The 14,527-nt window shown below is 39.6% G+C and overlaps 1 protein-coding gene across 2 annotated transcripts in view; it reads right to left on the reverse strand.

The window, feature by feature from the left end:
• Positions 1-14,527, reverse strand: part of plxna1a (plexin A1a) — a 238,052-nt gene that overhangs the window by 206,490 nt on the left and 17,035 nt on the right. For both annotated transcript variants that reach the window (XM_058764335.1, XM_058764333.1), the window contains exon 2: positions 6,854-8,239. In XM_058764335.1, the coding sequence (XP_058620318.1) occupies positions 6,854-8,041 (1,188 nt within the window). In that variant the 5' untranslated portion in view covers positions 8,042-8,239. The remainder of the gene's footprint in view (positions 1-6,853; positions 8,240-14,527) is intronic.

Here is a 14,527-nt window from a genome sequence, read left to right on the forward strand (position 1 = left end):
ACCCTAGGCCCAAACTATCTTCACTAAAAGAGTAATTCAGAATCTTACAACTGGGCCTATATCGTATCAGCAAATACTAGAAAGTATCAGTACTCATTCTTGGTCTCTGAAAATGAAAAATGGTAGTGGAGCACCCATTTGGAAAGAACAGATATTTACAGTCAATTTTCCTTCTTTGTTTCCCCTTTAAGGAAGAAAAATCTACAGAGGATTCCCTTAATCTCAAACCTGTGTTCCAGAGCACAATAAATAAGACTATGGAAAAAAACGATTAGCCCCAAGGCTATTGAGGTGGATATAGTTTCATCTATATGATTTTTCAATATCCAGTCATCTCTGATCAATACCCTACAGGGAAGGAGGCACAGATGGGAAGCCATTAAAGTGTAATCCAGTACAATATCTTTTTTGCCTGTCCGTGAAGAGCTCACGCATGGACTTGTTCTCTCATTTCCTTGAGCAGTTCCTCAGAGAGTCAAAAAGAACTCAAGTGAACACCAACAGCAAGCAAATGATATTCAATGTCATGATTAAATCACAAAGTATTTCATAGGGGAAGTTTTCGATAGCATCGGAGATTAAAAGACAAGACAGAAAATCTTTCCGCCTTCAATCTGAGGGAAAAACAGAACCAACACAAGAAGGATAACTGCTAGCAATCAAAAATCACCGGGCAAGTGATCGACTGAGATAAGTGATAATGTAATTATGCAAAGGAGTGAAGGGTGAGGAGTCAGTGTTGGCGTATTTTCCTTCATCGGTTAAACAACAATTTGTCTCAATGCCACACACAAAATCAGCTAAAAGTCGTTCAATAATGACGCCATGTTTTCCCGAGAGAGTGATTCGCAAGTACGTTTTCAAGTACGGAAGTGACGAGTGTGTATTGTTGTTTGTTGTTATTGTGTGCAGTTGTTGTGCTCATTAATATCACCTGTGGACAGACTGAAAAACTCATTAGCAATGCTAATATGTTTTTGTTCTGCTCCCCCCACCCCCTCTCTCTTCCTTTGTTTTTTTTTTTGTTTTGTTTTGTTTTTTTACGGGCACAATTCAGATGGTTGGAAACCAGCTTGCATCTGGCACAGAAGGTGACCTGGAACTTTTAAAAGTTCCTGTGTTGTTACAGCCACCATAAATTCGGAAGATTTGGAGGAGAGTCTGGCACGCAAGCCGCATGGAAATAGACGCAGAGACGCCACCATCCAGCAGAATAATCTCTATATCCTGTAGATCAATAGGTTTGAAAATATAAGAAAGACTCACATCAGCATCTGAATAGGGCACTTTGGCAGCAAAGTACACATTCAGTCTTCAGCTTCCAAATGCACGGTGCCTCAAAACGCTGCATCATAATGCTGTATTGAATCATATTAGAGGCCCTTGCTGTGTATGAACAAAAGTGTCCATTATAGACGTCAGTTATTTTATACAGAAAAGGCCAATGAAATGAATTACAGTGAAAAAGTACTACTGCCAGCCTGGATAAGAAGCAGAATAGAGAAGTCTGTGTGTAATTATTATTTGACTCTGCTGACGTGTCTTTGATGGATTGCAACACAGTGTCGCAGATGGTAATCAAGCACCATCATGTACGGTTTCTCATTTACATATATGCATAGCTTTACCATGAGCAACGGGACAGGTGGGCAGAAGAAAGACGTCAAAAGCGCTTACTTTCTGTCTGTCGGATTGTTCACATCTCTCGTTGCTTTTCCCTCTCCAGTCAGCTTTCCGTCTGTCTGCACGTGTATCTCCCCCAAAGCCTTCTGAATTATGAAAGTGCGCTTTGTGATTGGAAAATGACAACATTAATTGCTTGTAAGCAGAGCGCGGAGGCAGAGGGATTTTTGATCATGCGCTGATTGTGATGGGCTATAAATGAATAACACAAGGTGAGTGAGGGTGAATTATTCATAAGCTGGAAGCTCCTTGCCGGTGGAGGACCCTCAGAGCGTTATCTTTTCATCCAATTCAGCCAGCCGTGCCGCCATCATTACCAAGGCAGATTGCTCCAGGCCCGTTATTATAATGGCAGCAGTTATTATCGTTAATGCCACTGTCAGTTATTCGCAGACGGAGTCTACCACTGTGGCCGCTACCATCAAAATCTGCATTAGAGCATATGGTTTACACTACCCAGAATGCACTATAAAGACAACTGTTAAGATTGTGAACAAGGCAAAGTAAGGCTTAAAACATTTCACACAATAAAAACGTAATTTCAAAAAATGCCAGAAGCCAAGTATGTGTTGCATTTTCAGCAAGCATTAGATTAGTAGTAGTCTTATAGATATGGAAGCAGAATAATGACAATAGTTTTTGAAATATAAAGCATGCTGAATTCCACAAATCGAAAAAAAGATGCATTGCAATTAACAGTGCGTGCATTTTAATGCCTTGTATTTCCAGGGCTTGCATTTTTAGGTCCTGAAATTTAACAGTTGTTAATTTAAGCTGTGAATATTTCAATCCAAAATATTTCACACACATTTTCATAATTTAAAATTCAATCATTCATATTCACCTTCCAGAATTCACTTCCAAAATATTCAATCCGTTTAAAAATACGATGTGTAATATTCGACAGGCAAATTTCAGTCATTTTATTTCACTTTCCAAATTCGCTGCCACAAATTTAGTGGTTAAAATTCAGCAGAAAATTCAGCGTTGCACATCCGGGAACCGCAGGAATAGCAGTAGAGCACCGATGCATGATCTCCAGCTGCTGTCAGCCGCTCACCAGCAGGTGGCGCAAGCAGCTGTTGATGAAGGCCATATGTGGATCAAGTCACTCATTTACAAAAACTGATTTGCAGAAATGGAGCTAGCGCTAGAAGTTTTGATTATCGGGGCCAGTATAAACGTGTGGAAACGCTGATTGTGTGTATGTTTAATTCAACATTTTCGCTGTTTCCCATAGCCTACATATAAGCAGCTTTCTCTACCACAAAGGAGATTATAATGCTCTTTTACCCAACGCTGAAGTACAGAACTAACATTACATCTGAGGAAGACATATATTGCTTTCGGTTGCTTAGTTTCTGTAACTTTGTATCATGGCTTGTGTGACGCTGTGCTGTAATACTGGGGTTCCCCTCATACGTCACACTCCAGGATTCCTCAAGGACGCGTAACTCACCACAGTGAACTAATACAGTGATATAAGACCTCAGATCTCAGAATACACTTTATTGATGATTATGCAAACTATATACAGGCAGGCAAATTAGTTCAGAAGAAAGCAACGCGCTGCATTTTCGTTGCTTTCCCTTACCACTGATCTATAGTCGACAGTCCTACAAAGATATCAATACCACGATTAGTTTTAACAGTAAGCAACTACTTTATATCAACATAAAAAAGGAGTTCAAAACCGCCTAGGTGTATTTGTGCAGCAAATGTAAACCTGAGAAAGCGCGCTATCGCACCCAAGGGGCCGTCTGACAATTCCACCAACTGGGTTAAAACGTCCAATGTATTTAAATTAAAATGACTTTTAACATTTAAAACAACACACTGTCAAATTGTAAAGCTTGTATTGCTCATAGTGATTTACTACAGATGAGATTTTGTCGATATATATACTGTATGTACAGTACACAATTATTTACATATAAAAGATCCCTGGAAAGGTTTTTTTTTTTTCATGTTCCAATGATTGTAGTACATTGCTAGATACAAAACAACTGTGATCGTTATTATTGATGTTGGTAATTGTTGGCAAAAAAACTACAGTAATTCACCAAAAGGGTTTTTCATGTTCCACAGGTTGTAGTACGTTGTGAATACGACTGACTGACGACACAGCTTAATGCTCATTGGTTCAGACAACTGTGATGCTGCGTTCTCTGCTAAAATGTTTTTTTTTTTAATCTGATTTCATGTGATTGTGTATTTAAATTATGCTTGAATATTCCCAAACACTATGACAGTGCGATCTCTGTGTGAGATATGTGATTGTTGTCATATTTCTATAAAAATCTAAAATACATGTTTGTATTAAAGTAGAATGGATGATAAATACGGCTTTCATATGGGATTAAATAGGAAGCACTTTGAGTGTCCTGTTCATCATATTTATATTCATATAAAAGCAACAGAACTGAAATTATATCACATTTATTAGCAGAACAGCACATGAGTGAGGATAACGCGATATCCGCCTTTGATCTCGTATAGTCCATCTGTTCCACTTCGAGAGGTCAGAACTGTCCATCTTGACTGCGCTTATTTCACTCCTCCCCTCACTGCAGCCGCCTACATTTAAGGCGAGGCGCATCTCAAACAAGCCTAATAGCTGTCATTGTGTTAGTGCACTACTGAGCCACGTAATGTGTTTTCTTTAACCGATTTCTGAGGGAAACAGCGTGAAACCTACATCTAATTAACTGTCCATTTAGTTTGCATAATCATCAATAAAGTGTATTCTGAGATCTGAGGTCTTATATCACTGTATTAGTTCACTGTGGTGAGTTACGCGTCCTTGGGGAATCCTGGAGTGTGACGTATGAGGGGAACCCCAGTATTACAGCACAGCGTCTCACAAGCCATGATACAAAGTTACAGAAACTAAACAACCGAAAGCTTCCTCAGATGTAATGTTAGTTCTGTACTTCAGCGTTGGGTAAAAGAGCATTATAATCTCCTTTGTGGTAGAGAAAGCTGCTTATATGTAGGCTATGGGAAACAGCGAAAATGTTGAATTAAACATACACACAATCAGCGTTTCCACACGTTTATACTGGCCCCGATAATCAAAACTTCTAGCGCTAGCTCCATTTCTGCAAATCAGTTTTTGTAAATGAGTGACTTGATCCACATATGGCCTGCTTCATCAACAGCTGCATGCGCCACCTGCTGGTGAGCGGCTGACAGCAGCTGGAGATCATGCATCGGTGCTCTACTGCTATTCCTGCGGTTCCCGGATGTGCAACGCTGAATTTTCTGCCGAATTTTAACCACTAAATTTGTGGCAGCGAATTTGGAAAGTGAAATAAAATTACTGAAATTTGCCTGTCGAATATTATACATCATATTTTTAAACAGATTGAATATTTTGGAAGTGAATTCTGGAAGGTGAATATGAATTATTGAATTTTTAATTATGAAAATGTGTGTGAAATATTTTGAATTGAAATATTCACAGCTTAAATAAACAACTATGTTAAATTTCAGGACCTAAAAATGCAAGCCCTGGAAATACAAGGCATTAAAATGCAAGTACTGTTAATTGCAATGCATCTTTTTTTTTTTATTTGTGGAATTCAGCATGCTTTATGTTTCAAAAACTATTGCCATTATTCTGCTTCTGTATAGACTTATTTGTGTGGCAAAGCAACGGGATAATTCACCCAGATATATAATTTACTGTCATCATGCAGTTTCAAACATGTATGCATTGCTTTCTTCTGTAGGACACAAAAGATATCTTCACACAATGACAGTCAATGGGGTCCAATGTTGTTATTCTTCAAAATATCTTTTCATGTTCCACAAAAGAAAGAAATGTGTTGGTATCTTTATTTTCTTTATGAATTTTACACCAATTTTCTTTACGAAAAGCACAATTTTAATGAATAAAATTACTTAGTATACGATGAGTCATTTAAAAAAAAGAAAAGAAAAAAGATAACATAAGGTCTCAATCAAACCTTCTTTTGAAAGAGAGTCTATGACAGCTGAATAACAGCAGGTCTCTTTAACTGTGATATGTAGTCTGATAGGTGATTACAATTCAGCATATGATGGATGGTAAAATAAATTACTGTCTAGTTTGAATTTTAAAGCTTTGATGTATGTGCCACTAAACGTTTGATCAGATCACATATTGCCGTTACAAACTGAAGCGAATATTACGTTTTCTCATTTGAGCCATTTAATAAAAGTTGTCAGAGAAATGTAATAATTCATAACCCACTAGTGTTGAGGATGAAGATGAGGTGTCATGGCATAAGAATTGTGAAACAATAACTACAATCACTGAAACTGCATCATAATATATCATAATACTACATGAGAAGCAAAGTCGGCACACTTTCTCGATCCTTATCTGCCTCCCTTCATCTTCCTTTCTTTCATAATCACCAGCTCCATCCTTCTATTTTTTTATTACTCTCACAAGTCTCTGACTCGCTCCATCAGCCAAAATGTGTTTTCTCTTGTATGTCTGAGTACAGTCGAATCACCCAGGAACATGCTGCACATATAATAGAAGGGAGGATTTGGGCTGTTCTCTCAGAATAATCCCCTCATTCTGTGCTAGAGCATTGTGTTCAGTGTAGAACTGCCGGCTTGGCTATTTCCTATGATAGCCTATGTAGAGAGCACAGCTAAGAGCGCTGTTGATTAGCAAGTAAACTATGCGCCTGCACACTAGCCTCTCTGTGGCTGTCCACATTGTTCTGACACCAGAATGAAGGTCCCAAGAGGACTTGGGCAACAAAGACAGGACAACTTTAAGAGTTTAAATCAATTATCACTTGAGGAAATGGACACATGAGGCAAGAGAGTGACAGGGCACTAATCCCATGGACTGAGCTAATGATGTGGCTAGGCTAGTTAATCTCACTTGAAAATGGAGGTTTCCCTGTTAAACAACAGTGAGATTCTCAGGGCCTGCATCCATGCACATGGACAAGATATTCCCAACTGCTTTACCGCACCAATGATCTGGAAATAACATGCGTTCTATAATGAATTGATTGAATGCTACAACACCCATCAACACTGGAACTGAGTTGAGGGACTTAAGGTACTTTCATCCATTTGCAAACAAGTCAGAACTAAAATCAACAGTGCACCTGGTATCTTGCTTGTTAATATAACAATATAGTTAGTGAGTGTGACTTACTGAGTTGATGCAGTTCAGTTCCTTGTTGAGGAGCCAGGGCAGGGATAGTTTTCCTTCCCCCCGGTAGCAGGATTGGATCCTCTCCTTAATCTTTTCCTTGATTTTTCGCAGTGTGAACAGGCACAGGGCTGATTCTTTCGGTGGCTTGGCCCGGTTCTTTTGGCCCTGAGCAAAAACGGTAAACAGCACCTCTTCCTGTTCAGAGATGCCCAATGATCGCGCCAGCTTGGCACCGGGCCGACTGAGGTAGGCGTCTTGAACCAATCGGTATTCCACACCATCCTTGGTACAGCCAATAGGAAACTCCACGTAGGAGTAGAACTTGGGGTCATCCACACAGAGGCGGACAATCTTGGAGGTGAAGAACTGTTCACCACTGGCATCCGGCGAGGTGAGTTGGGTGTCCAGCTGGAGAGTTAGGTAGTAGATGAACTGCTCGCTGCTAAAGCCATAGACGTAGTAGATGTCAAAAGTTGGGAACTTGGAAAGGGTGTCGGATGGAATCTTGAGCTGTGAGGAGACAAACTCATCCTGGTAGACAAAGCTGAACATTTCAGCATTCTCCTCATTAGCCATCAGCTTACGACTGGAGAGAGTTGGGAAGTACTCAGATTTTCCTTCGATGGGTGTACCTACGAACAATTTGCCGCTGTCTTCACCTTGGGTTCCACTAATAACCACTCCTGACATAGTGCCCGCCTCGGACACACTTGAAAGGTAGTGCTCCTTGCGGTGATGCGGCTCACCAAGTTTGAAGAGGTCATCCAGTCGGAGGAACTGGCATATACCCTGTGAGGTGCTTCCACATGCAATGAGCCTGTTCTGTCCTGAATCCAGAAGCAACAGCTTGTTGACATTGCTAGTCTGTGATAGCTCGTGAGGGCAAGACTGAACACCAGGTGGTGGGTAACATTTCTCATTATCCACCACAGGACCGGTAACATGGTTTCGGAGCTTGGTCAGGTTGCTGGAGAGCTTGTAGATCCAATTGACAGCACCGACGTAGACTTCACCCGTTTTGTTATGGACAACCAAATGCGTAAGCCCTCCCTCTGGTGAGGTAAAGGTCCGCAAGGAAGAGAGGTTAACCTCGAGCCCCCCATGTTGAGGGAGGAACGAGAGGAAGAAAAGGAGGAGGAATGCCTCGTGAAGAGAGGCGGGAAGGGGCCTCCTCCCATACGGCAGCATTTTGAATATCTTTCTGAGAGGAAGCGGTAAGCCAGGTGATCCGTTCACCTTTGTGATCCTGGGCCCGGAAAAAACCTGGACAGTGTCTGTCAGTCTACGGTGAGGAGAGCGACTTATTGACCCAGTGTCCTCTCTGCTCTCTCTCTCGGCACGGAGCTGTCGTCTACACCATCATCCGCAGCGCCATGGCCGCTAGCCCTGCAAGAGTAGGAAAACACATCATGAGTGTTGGAGAAAAACAGAATAGCGCATTGTCTATTGATTCGACTGGAGTTTAAAAGTTCTGCCTGCCCAAGAGAAAAAGAGCTCATAATACATAAACATAAATATCTTACAGTGGGGCCCTGGGTGGAATCCTATACAACATTTAATGAGTGTGTCAAGCTTGCAGACAGCAGTGCACTCCACAAACTCCACACTGAGAACTCGTCTGATAGACCTGCTGTGCCCCTAAATATTTCACACAGTCTGTGCCAACTCAGCTGGCACAAAAAGGAAAGAGAATAGAGCAGGAGAGAGTAGATGAGAAGAGGAATGAGGAAAAAGTGAGCGATGCCATAACCGTGGACTAGTTTACCAATTCACCTTGAAGAATGCCATAAGCTCAGAAGCGTCAGCAATAAACGTTTTCATTTCCTCACGCTTGCTCAGAGAAGCCATTCAAGTTGACCTCGCATAAAACAAAAGCACTTTCCTTGAACTGCGGGATTTAAAATACCACAGTACAGACAACATGCCCTCAACTACAGGGCTGCAGAAAGAGAGACAATCCATCAAATTTGTTCTAATTGAAAGTCTAATGACATTCATGTGATCATGGGCGATGAAGAGGAGCTCTGGGTGTCCAGCTACATCCTCAGAGTGCAAAGCCACTTAAACAAGGGCAATCTCAGGCCTCTCATCTAGCCAGCAGCAGGGACTGTCTGCTGCTGTGACCTTCTCCAGTGTTCAAAACAGAAGCATCATTGTATCTCAGATGACATTTATCTCACTTCACAAGACTATTGAGCGAGGAGACTGCCTCTGGGTCTCATTCACCGCTCGGTGCTGTGAGCCATACTGTGGGCTGACTGTCATGCGCAAACTACAAAACAACTGTGCAAGAGAGCAGATACATATACACGTGTCAACACATCATATACTGTACTAGATAGGCCTACATGATACACATAATCTGAGTAGGGGGGGAAATGTATTCATTCAAAATTTCATTTTTGTTGACCATGTGGAAAATGGCAAAAAAAAAAAAAACAGTACATTTTTGTGTCATACTTTAGTCAGTAGTATTTATTGATTAAAACTATTGTCATGAGGCATCAATATCCAATGTGACTCCCTGGGGATTGAACCCATGACCTTGGTGCTGCTAGTGGCATGCTCTACTGTTTCAGCTACAGCAATGCATAGGACTTTTTACTTGGATATTTTTGGGAAAAAGACATTCAGATCAAGTCTGTGAAAAGACGAAGTTTTGCAAACACATGCAGTTTTGGAGGAAAAATGGCACAGACCTAATATACTTACACAATTGCAAAAAACTAAATAAAAAAATGGAGTAATTGGAGGCACTCAAAAAGAATGCCTACCAAACGAGTCCGATTTGCAGCTATTCTGAGCTTTATACCGTTTCACCATATTTGCTGTGTAATGTAGTGTGCTGACAGGGGTCCAAATTTCTCTCCTCTGTATTGATCATCACAGCTGAGCTCTTCTCAGCTCAACTGACTCAGAGTCAGCACTCCGAGGTGCTTTTTGGCTCTGTGATACAGGGACACTGTCAAAGCAAATTCCCAGCAGTAAAAAACAGGGAAAAATTGCCTATAAATGATCAAGTAACTAAAATACACCACAACACACTTAAAATTGAATTTAGCAGTGCTGCACCTGACCCATTACACACTATAAAAACAAAGCTGTCAGAGTTTTGACTTATCTGGGACAGAGATATGCTAATGAGGTAGCGGAAGCTGCTTAAATGCAGATCCAAGTGTCCACTTTATCTCAGAAAATGAAACAAACAAAAAAAAGAAAGAAAAATTACAATAAACCGAAACTGCTGCAGCAAAATTAAAACATGTTCTGCAATTTATAACAATGCTATTTGCGTGGGATACAGCAATTAGGACATCCCACCCACTTGCTCCAAACAGGCCCACATCAAGGATAAAGGTGAAATCGGATGAATCAATTAAAGGAGGTATGGGAGTTGCATGGCACCTTCAGGATAGCAAAACCTGCCCGCTTGGAAAACCAAGGTATCAGTGATGATTTATTGCTTGTGGCACATAAATTACAGCACAAGCCATGAAAACGGCACCTCATACTTACGCAAATTTATACAGAGCGCCTCTTTAACATGGAGGTCACATCGCTGAGCATTGTGGGGTAGAAGGCAGGCAGGACTCAGTGATGGCCACAACTAAACCACCCAGAGAGGCTCTGCATAGCGGGATCTGCTTTCTATTACAAGCACGCAGACACACTCACATACATCAATACATAGAGGCCTTAATCCACAAACACACACACAGGCTAGGCTTTTTTTTATTGTTCTGCTTCTTTCTTTATGTCTTTCTGTCTTGAAATTTTCATTCTTTCTGTCTGTCATTCGTTCATTTTGCCTGTCTGTCTATTTTGCCAATCCTTTCTCTTGTTTTTCTTGACGCTTTATGTCCTACCTTTCTCTCTTTCACTCCTTCCCTCCTTCCCTCCTACCTACAATTAAAAACCAGCACCATTATCAGGTGTCTAAACATGAAAACAGATTCTGGACTGCATAATCAATGTATATCCATAATAATGAATCCAATTTATGTAATCAAATTAAGACATCAGATTAGTGTAATAAAATTAGTGCACAAAACAAAAATGTGTGCAGGACAAATATTTAAAGATTATTACTGTTAAGCCAGGCATTCACCACCAAACCACTGGAAGACGTTTACTGATAAGCAGCGAGAAAAACATTTGCATGAACACCAGGCAAAAAATGCTACATATTTGCAACAATATTAGACAAACTGTACAACACCAGCACTGGTATATTTTGATTTAAGTCGAGATATTAAAACCAGACAGCCTCGATTTAGCCCCCAATTTTAAAAAAGCTATAATAGCCTCAATCCAGCGAGACCTCCAATGAAAGTAATATTTTAGCAGAGCTACACTGTGACTGTGATCACGGGGGGATGATAGAGGAAACAATGACTTGTTGACAGCAGAAAACGATTTGCAAAACAGAGCCTTGGAACGACATCTCATCTCATTCAGCTAAAGAGATGATATAGCAACGCAAGTTTGTTTCAGTCTAGGTAGCCAATCTTCTATGCTAAATCACAGATTGTGAGTGTTATGAGGATGGCGATTTAGAGGGATGCAGCAGGCCGTGAGGATATGACTGGCCGAGGGAATGACTCCTTCATGCCAGAGAGAAGAGGAGAAATAAAGAGCTGACAGCAACAATGGTAGGTTAAAATGCGCCAAGGACTGCAATTTCTGCATTTCCTTAGTTTAGCCTAATGTACACATATTTTAAAAAGCAAAAACAGCCAAATAGTAACTGTTCCAGTGAGAGTTGATGACAAGAAACTGCATCTGCAGCACATTTAACAAGTGAGGCAGAATATTCAGAAGGAAATCATGTAGGACAGAGGCGAAATTCACAAATTTTTCAAGAATTGCTCATAGGAACATTTTTAGAATTTATCTCACGAAATGTCTTAACATCTTTAAGAAGATTTTCATTAATTCTGGCCTCTGGACTCTACAACACTCAACAAAAATTTGATTGGAATGCTACATGTTAGCATACAATATTACTAGCAATTTTTGCTACTGCAAAAATACAACGCTACTGCTGTTGCTTATTCGTAGGGTTAGGGATTTAATCATTGTATTCAACACAAATGTATTAATTTGATTAGATCTGTGCTACAGACTAAAATGTTATAGGCTACCTCAAATAATACAGTTAGTTGACAATAGGTATGCAAATACTTTATACTAATCAATTTTCACATGCCAAGCAATAAAACAAACAACAAAAATAACAGAACATGACAGAAACATGGTGGACTCTCAACTTAAGCCAGCAAACACACCCTAGCAACTGCACAGAAATGTGCAAAGAACAACTCTGAACACTTTAGTAACTAAACTTGATCAGGTTAGACGCCATATTGAATTTAACATGGATTAAAAACATGGCTATGAGGGACAGACTCACAGTCTTTACAATGGCGGGCACTGTGCAGATTCTAGATCATGTAATTTTCACAATTCAAAATTTTAAGGATTTTTCGTCTACTGTTGCGTCAGCTGAACAATCAGTATGTTGTTAAAAACGGACAATCCATTGAATGCACTGTACTTCTATCCTTCACAGACTCATTTTTATTCCTGAATTAAAATTAAATATGGCACAACCCTTAAAGGCTATACTATAGAAACACCCAGGCAACCACTTTATTTTTCACATATTTTTCAGAAAGAAAAAAAAAAAAGTTTTAATATTTTTAATAAATATAAATAATATTTATAATCTTAATCGTTTATAAAAGTGTTATTTCAATTATATATGAATAATAAGCTAATAATGACAAATAAGACAATTAGAAATAAGAAAATTAGAAAATTCTTTTTAGAAAAAAATAATGAAAATTTATGCAATCAAAGTAGTAAATAGTCATTTTCGATGCAATATTCATATACATTTAACTTGTATTCTAAGTTAATCAAACACAGACCAGTGTGGGATGGCTTATACGCAGCATCTAGAACAAAAAAACAAAACATTTGCTCTGCTTTTCACTGATTGCTAATTGCTAATCTAATACTGCCAGACGAGTCCTGCCCCGTTTAAATGACCACCGCAAGTCACACTCCGCCTCCATTCAGGTCGTTTAACTCTACAGCACGCTCTCTTGTGCTGAGGGTGGGTATTGTTTGGGTTTGACTAATGGCCGTGCAGCGGGGAGGGCCCGGTGTCTGCAGGAGTAGAGGACACTGAGGAGGTGATTGTGCGCCAGGCCTGTTGCACTGTGGATGTGCCAAAATCAGAGAACACTGTCCTCCTTTTATAGCGTCACTCCTTAGCGTGTGACCCACTGACACTATGACAGCTGCCCCCTCCCTCGCCCCCTAAACCACCAACAACTTCACACAGCGGGTTCAACAGCACCCACATTTAAACAGGTGTATTTTGGGAAGAAAATAAACAGTGGTACTAGATTTGCATGACACATTAAGCAGTGGTTCACAACTGGTTTGGAATTTTTCTTCAGGACCCGAATTGCAATCTATGCTGTAACAAATTGTTAAATCAAAATAAAGTTTTTTAAAAAATGTTTTTAAAATCAAACACTGACATTAATATTACAATGAACTGCTTAAACATGACAGTCTAAATTAGAAATTGTCAATGGTTTTACGTTTTTGGCAGCCAATAATTTGTGGTCGGCTCAAAACATGTTTGTTCACGTTGTCCAAGTGCATTCTGGGTTACATTTGTTTTGTTCATGGTTTCAGCATGGACATCTCTCAAATACATATTCATTCTGCCATCTGTCTAATTTGACCATTTTCTACTGAGTGAAAATCAAATTTGTGCCAAAATACTGTAGATTTTGATTGGACACATGGCCTGTGAGGTCAACAGCAAAACAAGTGGAAATTGTTTTAACACCAGTTAAAAATCAAACTCAATATGCCACACTGTTATAAATCATGTCTGTAGCATAAATCTGTAGCATCAACATAAATGTGGGATGACTTGTGTGCCCAAGTTTAAAATGTAGGTTTAAGAGCTTTGAAAAAGATTGAAGTATAAGAAATAATAATGGCCTTAGCAAGCAATACTAACTCTGTGGATACATAATGCACCATGATGTGGAACTAAACTTACATGATTCCTAAAATCTGTTCCAAGATCTGATGTGTCGTTGTGTGGACTGAATTCTACAACACTGCAGACTAATCTTAAATCAGAAAAGAAATCCAGGCTCATAAGGTCACAGTGGGCATAAATTGTGAGCTATGGGAAAAGACAAGACACTCCAAGGCAAAAGCCATCAAGTCTAATCACTGGCTCTTTTTACGTTGCAGTAAATGTTGCTACCGCAGCAGTTTGGATGGATGCGCTTATGTTAACCCTGCCCCGGATGACACAACTGTCACCAACCTTATGCAAACTCACACTACAAGACACAGAGTCATAGCAGATTAACACATGCTGCAATGATGCGAATATTAATGTAAGAAAACATATGGTTAGTATGACTGCAATGAAGTTATCCAAATATAGTACATACACAAACATGCTTCATACAACCATGCAGGGTTCCTGCACTTTGGTAACAAATCAATAGTAAAAAATAAAATAAAACTAAATTAAATTATTTTAAATTAAATAAAAAAAATTAATTAAATTAAAAAAGGTTAAACAAAATATGTAGTACAAAAGTTGAACTAAAAAGTTAAAGAAGTAAA

This window comes from Onychostoma macrolepis, chromosome 23 (assembly GCF_012432095.1).
Source record: "Onychostoma macrolepis isolate SWU-2019 chromosome 23, ASM1243209v1, whole genome shotgun sequence".
Taxonomy (NCBI): Eukaryota; Metazoa; Chordata; class Actinopteri; order Cypriniformes; family Cyprinidae; genus Onychostoma; species Onychostoma macrolepis.